The sequence below is a fragment of the Oryx dammah genome, unplaced genomic scaffold (assembly GCF_014754425.2).
Source record: "Oryx dammah isolate SB20612 unplaced genomic scaffold, SCBI_Odam_1.1 HiC_scaffold_16, whole genome shotgun sequence".
NCBI classification, from domain to species: Eukaryota; Metazoa; Chordata; class Mammalia; order Artiodactyla; family Bovidae; genus Oryx; species Oryx dammah.
The window spans coordinates 67658153-67666327 of record NW_024070200.1 but is presented as its reverse complement, the minus strand read 5'-3'; the positions used below and the strand labels follow the sequence as shown (position 1 = coordinate 67666327).

The following is an 8175-nucleotide window of genomic DNA, read 5'->3' as shown; positions in this document are numbered from 1 at the left end:
ATATTACCTTTCTTACAACTTAACATCCTGTACAACAATGCACTTGATTCGATCCCTCTGGGAAACATTTATAATTACTTATTTATTATATTTTTGTCTGCACCGGGTCTTTGCTGCTTTGTGCAGGCTTTCTCTAGTTGCAGCAAGAAGGGAGCTACTCTTCTTCACGGTGCATGGGCTTCTCATTGCAGTGACTTCTCTTGTTATGGAGTACAGGCTCTAGGCATGGGCTTCAGTAGTTGCGGCTTGCAGGCTGGCTCAGAAGTTTCAGCTTGTGAGCTCTAAAGCATAGGCTCAGCAGTTGCAGCACTCAGGCTTAGTTGCTCCACGGCATTTGGGATCTTCCTGGAACACGGATAAAACCCGTGCTCCCTGCTCTGGCAGGCAGATTCCTATCCACTGTGCATCAAGGAAGTCCCACTTTGCAAAAAACTTTAAATTTCTCATCTCAAGGAGTCTATAGCTTAATCTAAAAGGTTGAGATCATTCCATGGATTTCATGTGAGTAAAAATAATAATAATAATAAAAATTAAAATTAAAAAAGTTTCAGGCAAAGATTGTTATGTCTCTGTTCTGTTGCACATAATTTTGTGCCGCAGCAAGTTGCAAGTGGTTTCTGAGGACGCTTTTGGCAGCAGGACCACCTTGCTTCTAGTAGTCTTGTATGAGGTGTGCATGCATATCATAATCTCCTTCACTTCCCTAAGCAGCTCTCTTTGTGGAAAAGCTTTTGCCTCATGCAAGTAATTTCTATTCAATACATTCCCTTATGAGGAATTTCTAGCTAGTGTTACTATTTTTAAATCTCTTGGAGATGCAATTGGCTGAATTTATTTCAGGGCAATTTGTAATAATTTATACTTTTATCACTAGTTTATAAGGATACCAGTTTTACAGTAACGCTATTTTCACTGGATATTCTATAAGCTTTCATTTTATTCTGTGCCACTTTAATAAATGAAAGGTGGAATACTGGTCTAATACTTATAATGGGTAATGTCCTTCTCTATCAGTGAAGTGAAACATTTCCAATGTCATTTTCCATTTGTGTTTCTTTTTGTGTTTGTCACCTGATAGCTTTTGCCCATTTAGTTTACAGAAGTTTTATTTTTTCTTCATTTTGTAATAAAAACCTTCATACTAAAAATCTTCCTACTAAATGTATCTATATTTTAGAACTTTGAAATAGCTTTGAGTTTTCTCTCATTGCATCCTACCCTGTAGCTTCCCATTTTCCAGGATTTTGTTTTATTCTCTCTGATTTTATAATGTCAACTGTTCTTTCTTAAACATTTCAGTTGAATATTTTGCCAATTTATTTTGAGTGTAATTTTAAAAACTGTAATGTTATTGCCATTTATATCTCATTACATTTTTTTATTTTTATTTTTTAACTTTATTTTTACTTTATTTTACTTTACAATACTGTATTGGTTTTGCCATACATTGACATGAATCCACCACGGGTGTATGCAAGCTCCCAATCCTGAATCCCCCTCCCACCTCCCACCCCATATCATCTCTCTGGATCATCCCCATGCACCAGCCCCAAGCATCCTGTATCCTGTACCGAACATAGACTGGCACTTCATTTCTTACATGATAGTTTACATGTTTCAAAGCCATTCTCCCAAATCATCCCACCCTCTCCCTCTCCCTGAGAGTCCAAAAGTCCGTTCTATACATTTGTGTCTCTTTTGCTGTCTTGCATAAAGGGTCATCATTACCATCTTTCTAAATTCCGTATATATATGTCAGTATACTGTATTGGTGTTTTTCTTTCTGGCTTACTTCACTCTGTATAATCTGCTCCAGTTTCATCCATCTCATTAGAACTGATTCAAATGTATTCTTTTTAATGGCTGAGTAATACTCCATTGTGTATATGGACCACAGCTTTCTTATCCATTCATCTGCTGATGGACATCTAGGTTGTTTCCATGTCCTGGCTATTATAAACAGTGATTACATTTTAATTCTATTCAGGTCTTAAGCCTTGCTTAAGCCAGGCATTGCTTAAATGAGATAATTTGCTTTGCATCAGATGATAGGATAAATGAGATGAAGTTGCTCAAGTCACCCGTGAGTGGATGATTTGTTGAAAACTATAAAAATAATAAATAAGCTTTAAAGAAATTAAAAATCCTAGACCCATGTGCCAATTTTGAGGCTCAGCAAAGCCTCTTTGCGGGACAGTTCTCAGCTGCAACGGTGCTATTACGTACACAGGGCATTTGTTGTTGTCATCTAAATAACTGAAGATCGGCAGGGAAGCCCAATCCTCTGACCCAAGGAGTTTACATGAAACTCCTTCTAAATCTCTGGAATACCTAGCCACGTGGATAACGTGCCAAAGATCCTCTGTAGCCAGGACAGTCCTAGGGTAGGGCTGTCATCCCAGAAAATACAGCTCTGTGCCGGGGTCGGGGAATGGACTTATGAGTTCATCTCCTCTTCTAGAAATTCAGCTTCTCAAATGAGACCGAACTGGACCTGGGGAGGAAGTTTCACCTTGCCCTATGTTGTAAAAGAAAAGAAGGGGCATTTGAGCCCAAATGCAGGTAAAATTAAGGGCAAGAGTTGTGAAGCAATTCCAGTCTAAACCCAAGTATTTGGGGTGTGAGATTCTTGACCATGATTGGGGCTGAGCCATTTCAGGAGCGACAGAACCGTAACAGGTCGCTAGGTGGCAGATGAATACCACTTTTGCCGTGTACCCCACTGAGGCGCTTTATCCACCAAGAGAAGGGGGGCGGGATTTGGGGGCCCTGGATCCTTCCAGAATGGCAGAGATGCGGCAATGCTGATGGTCCCCATCCCTGAGAAGATAGTGATACCTTCAGGAACGTCCTTTTGCACACCCCAGCAGCGTCAGGTGCTCATGAATATTTTCTTCCAAAACTCTTTGGTCCCCACTACACACACACACCAGATCCTGCACCCAAGGAACAGCAGCCAGTTGCAAACTGACTTCCCTTGTATGTTAGACTCCGGTGTTATCCCCCATCTTCCCCCTGACCCACTGCAACCTGCACGATCTCAGTTCAATGAAGCCTGGTATTTCCTTTTCCCTGTTATATTTTGCAGGGAGCATGTTTCAATGCCATGTAGTTCCCTGAGCTGCTGGACACCCACCACCCACCAGAACTGACCAAGACTCCTTTGTTCTCCCCATGGCTAACAAACCTGGTACTTTGATCTGCAGGCAGATAGATGGTCGCGGCTTTCCACATAAATTTAAGAAAATTTTCTGCTTCAAATTACAACCTTGTCTTGGCACTAACATGTCCCACTTAATTGATCTACTTGAGCCTTAGACACTCATCTACAAAATGGGAATAATGCCTACTTTGACAGACTATTGTGAGGAATCAAAAGGATTAAAAACCTCCTCTTGATTCACCTTCATTGATGTGTGAAGCTTTACTCTTGCTTTAATCTTACATTCCAACTCCCACTGCAATTACTGCATAATTATCACACAAGTAGCACTGTTCTGAAAAACAGTTCTGTCACCACGGTATCTACTATTACTGGAAATTGTCTTGATGTTCAGCTGTATTTGAAGAGTATGGTAAAACTTGGCTCCCAGTACCTAGAATAAAAATTAGAATAAAGACAAACACTTCCATATTATGCTGAAATTATATTTATATATAGATATAGATATTTACTTTTCTGCAGACAGCTTTTACTGATGAGTCATTTTAACATTCAAAGAATAGCCTATTTTGATGCTACATAATCTGTACCAGAATGAGATGGACAGCTTCTCAATTCATTTCACAAAGCCAGCACAACTCTGATACCAAAACATAACAATTATAACACAAAACAGAATCACAGATCTCAGTTAAAAGTACAGATGCCAAAATACCAAATAGAACAATAGCCAGTTGAAATCAACACCACATGAAAATGTACAAAGCTTTGGCAGATACAAAAGCAAATTGAAATCCAAACTTACACACACGGAACTTAAACAGAAACACCAGAAACAAAACGTCCCCCCCACCCCACCCTGTCAGTGGCCTTAGGCCGGGGACCCAAAGGAACCATGAGATATCTGCTAAACAATATTAATGGGGAGGGGGGCTGCTGGTGGGGTCGTCGGTTTTATCATCGGGGCCAGACTCATCCTCATCCAGATCTTCAGACTCACACTCTGCCAGTGCTTCATAGTACTGGTATGGCCAGCACCGTGGATCTTTCTTATACAGCCTGGCCAAAAACTTCAGGACAATCATCTTGCTGGTTTCAAGGAATGCTCGGGGGCCCCAGAGGAACTCATGCTCTTCTGGCTCAGTAAAGGGGATTCGCCTGTATTCCAGGTACTTCTCCCTTACAAACACTTCGGTGATGAGCTTCTTTGTATTTCCAAAGAGACCATGTGTCTCCCGGATATTCAGCCCTAATTTGCACAGAAAAGTAAAAATCAGGTCCTCCCTGACACAATTGCCTTTCATAAAGATGAGGCTCAGAACCACCATCAGGAGGCCTAACTTGGGCCTGTCCAAATAGGATGCACCTGTGTCACCCTTTCGACCCTTGTTGATGAGAATATAAGAGTGGTTTTGGGGATCAATTTCCTTCAACTGATAACCAAAAACACACTCCAGCTTGTGGCTGGCACGGCTGATGATTTCTAAGCACTCATCTTTATATTCACGGATGATGAATTTCACCATCTCTGAGCGCTTAACGGGCACCTTGGCTTGATCCTTAACCAAGAGGAACTGCACCAGTGCATTTGCTCGCTCATCCAAGGGAGACAGTGGTTGAGTCTCCAGCTTGGGATCATATTGGGTGGCACCAAATCCCTGAGCAAGAGTAGGGAGCTCAGAGATGATCAAGGACGGAGGGCTAACTGGGCTTTCCCAGAAACCCAGGGCCCTTGAGGTGCTCGGGCCCTCCCAGGCACTCAGGGCCCAGGAAGTACTGGGCCCTTCCCAGCCACTCAGGATCTGGGAGGTACTCAGGCCCTCCCAGCCACTCAGGATTCGGGAGGTGCTTGGGCCCTCCCAGTCACACAGGAATTGGATGGGGGTTTGTACCTCCCAGTCATTCAAGTCTAGACTTTCCCAGCGCCTGGGGGCCTGCCAGTGACACATATTCAGCATCTTGCCACTGCTATCCCCCTCTTCTGTATTCAGATGCTTCTTCTTCCGGGTGGCCTTGCCTGAGCGACGTGGTGGCTCAGCGGAGGTCTTTGAGGCCTCTTGAGTGATGGCCATCACTTGTGGGGCAGCTGCGGTTGCCATCAGGATACTGGGTCCTGCCTTGGACACCTTTGAGGAATTCACATTGGGCTGTGGAACCCATGGGATTGCAGGCAGGGCCTCAATGCAGGCAAATGGATCCTGCAGAGTGAATGGCAGTGACCTTGGGGCCTCTGAGGTGGCAGATGGGCCCCTGAAGGCATTAGAAGAGGCAGGCTGGAACTGGGAGGTAGATGGAAAGACCCTTGCAGTGGCATTAAAGGTCTCAGATGTGGCAGGCAAGTTTTTCCAGGGAGTCGGCAGGTGTGCTCCAGCAGGTGGCATTGCCCTGGGAGCACAGAAAGTGCCACCGAAGATCATCCGGTCTTTTAGAGGAGCCTTGCGTTCCTTTGAAGAGGTCCTACGATCTTTTGAAGAGGTCCTTCGGTCTATAGAAGAAGCCCTAGATTCTCCTGATGGAGTCATCAATGATTTAGCAGAGCCCATGGGAAAATTTGCCCCTGCTAAGGGGGCTCCAGGCTGGCCCTGCAGGGCGGCAGGGGGGCCCTGCCAGGAGGGCTGGAGTTGCATGGATGGCAGCTCTGCCTGCGAACCCGAGAGCTGAGCCTGCTGGGTGGGTAGTTGGATTTGAAGGGCCTTTTGGGAGGCGGGGGCCCCCTGAAAGGGCTGCTCCAGCTGAACCAGTGGTGGGCCCTGCCTCTGGGCCTCCTGGGTGGGCAGGGACTGCCAGAATTGCCCCTGAGCTTTCGGAGCCTGCCAGGCCAGGCTGGCCTGGGCTTGCTGCACTTCCTGGAACTCCATGGACGTTGGCATCTCCTGCGGCGCTGGAGGTTGGCCTTTTGGTGCCTGCCAGATAATGGGTGGGCAATGCACAGCCTGAGGGGCCGACAGTGGGACCGGTAGAGGGGCCGGCATCACAGTCGGGGGTGCCTGCGGGACAGCAGGAGGTGCCGTCGGCATCTGCGGTGCTGGAGGGGCTGTTGGCACCTGGGGGGCCGCCCGAATTGGCGGGGCCGCCCTCAACTGCGGGGTAGGCAGTCGAGTTTGTGGGGCCTGCCGCAGTGGTGGCGGGGGTGGCAGGGCCTGCCAGAGAGGTGGCGGGGTGGCCAGGACCTGCGGGGCAGGGCGGATGGGTGGCGGTGCCTGGCGGATCAGTGGCGGTGCCTGGCGTATTGGGGGTGGGGCCTGGCGAATGGGCGGTGGGCCCGGGCGGATGGGCGGTGGGCCAGGGCGGATGGGTGGTGGCCCAGGGCGCACAGATAGAGGTGCCTGCCAAGCAACTGTCGGACCAGGCCAAGTGACCTGTGTGGTCGACCAGCCCAGGGGTGTGGCCGGCCAGCCTTGTGGTGGGGCCTGCCATCCCGGAGAGGTGGACTGCCAGCCCGGGGGAGTGGCCAGCTGCGCCGGTGGGGCCTGTGGGCCCTGGGGAACCGGCGGAGGCGCCCTTATAACCTGTGACTGGATCTGCAGGATCAGAGGCTGAGCCTGTGGGGCCCAGGAAGCCATAGGCTGCGCAGGTGGGGCCGGCGCCGGCGGCTGAACTATCGGGGCTCCTGTCGCTGGAGGCTGGGTGATCGGAGGTCTCGAGCCTGCAGGATGGATCATCAGGACTCCAGGACCTGGAGGCTTGGCCATCGGAGCTCCTAGAGGAGGAGGCTGGGCCATCAGGGGTGCCGGAGGTGGAGGCTGGGCTATCGGAGCTCCCGGAGCAGGAGGCTGAACCATCAGGACTCCCGGAGTCAGAGGCTGGGGAATCAGGACTCCCGGAGCTGGAGGCTGCGCCATCGGAGTCCCCGGAGGGGGAGGATGGGCCATCGGGGTCGCCGGCGGAGGAGGAGGGTGCGCCATCGGGGTCCCCGGAGGAGGAGGGTGCGCCATTGGAGTCCCCGGAGGAGGAGGGTGCACCATCGGGGTCCCGGGAGGAGGAGGATGGGCCATCGGGGTCCCGGGAGGAGGAGGATGTGCCATCGGGGTCCCCGGAGGAGGAGGATGTGCCATGGGGGCTCCGGGAGCCGAAGGATGCATCATCAGGACCCCCGGAGTCGGAGGCTGGGCCAGCGGGGCTCCCGGAGGGGGAGGATGGATCATCAGGACCCCGGGAGTCGGAGGCTTGCCCATCGGGCCCCCCAGAGGGGGAGCCTGGACCATCGGGCCCCCGAGGGACGGAGGCTGGGACATGGGCGCCACGGGGGCAGGCGGCTGACCCTGCGGAGCCTCCCACGCAGGCTGCGGTGCCTGCCAAGCGGCCAGTGAAGCCTGCAAATCAATCGGAGGTGGGTCCCAAGGGACTGGAGGGGCCCGCGAGGAGGCGGGCGGGGCCCGCATCAGAACCGTAGGGCGGCTATAGACTGCGGGCTTAGGGGCCTCCTCCGGGGGACTCGGATCTCCCAGATTCTTACTTAGCTGCGACATGTCCTTTTGCTCTGACAGCTGGTGAGCCTTTTCCTCCGACAGCTGCTGGGCCTTTTCCTCCAGAGAGAAGAGAATGCCTACGTGGCTGCTGAGAGGAGTCCTCCCTGCTGACTGGTGAATAGGAAGTGAGTGCCCTTAGCTCTGCAGCTTTCCGCAGTAAGGAGGAGGGGGGAAGGGGGCTCGATCCCGCCCCTTCCCCGCCCCCGACCACCACAAGTGGATAGTGCAGAGGGGCGTCTACCAGAAATCCTAGCGGACGCAAGATCCCTCCTCACTCTGCCCAGTCCCCAAATGCAGCCTGGTCAGATTGCCCATGGGTGAGTTTTCACATGGGGAGTGACAGGGGCAGATTTATGTTTTAGAAATCCCTGTACTGCAGTATAGAGTTGTGAACGGACCACTGGGAACATGGAAGGTATCCAAGAGGGGGAAGATGGTGTGGTCTGAGCTCAGATATAGCAAAACGGGAGCCAGAGGGAAGAAAAGAAAATACACACACACACACACACACACACACACGCACACGCACACGCACACACACAC

General features: G+C 50.5%; 1 protein-coding gene across 1 annotated transcript; it reads right to left on the bottom strand.

The window, feature by feature from the left end:
• Positions 1–3627: 3627 nt before the first annotated feature.
• On the bottom strand, positions 3628–7972 carry MAGEL2 (MAGE family member L2). The gene has a single exon (XM_040257064.1). The coding sequence runs from the start codon at positions 7630–7632 to the stop codon at positions 4081–4083; it is 3552 nt and encodes a 1183-aa protein (XP_040112998.1). The 5' UTR covers positions 7633–7972; the 3' UTR covers positions 3628–4080.
• Positions 7973–8175: the final 203 nt, after the last annotated feature.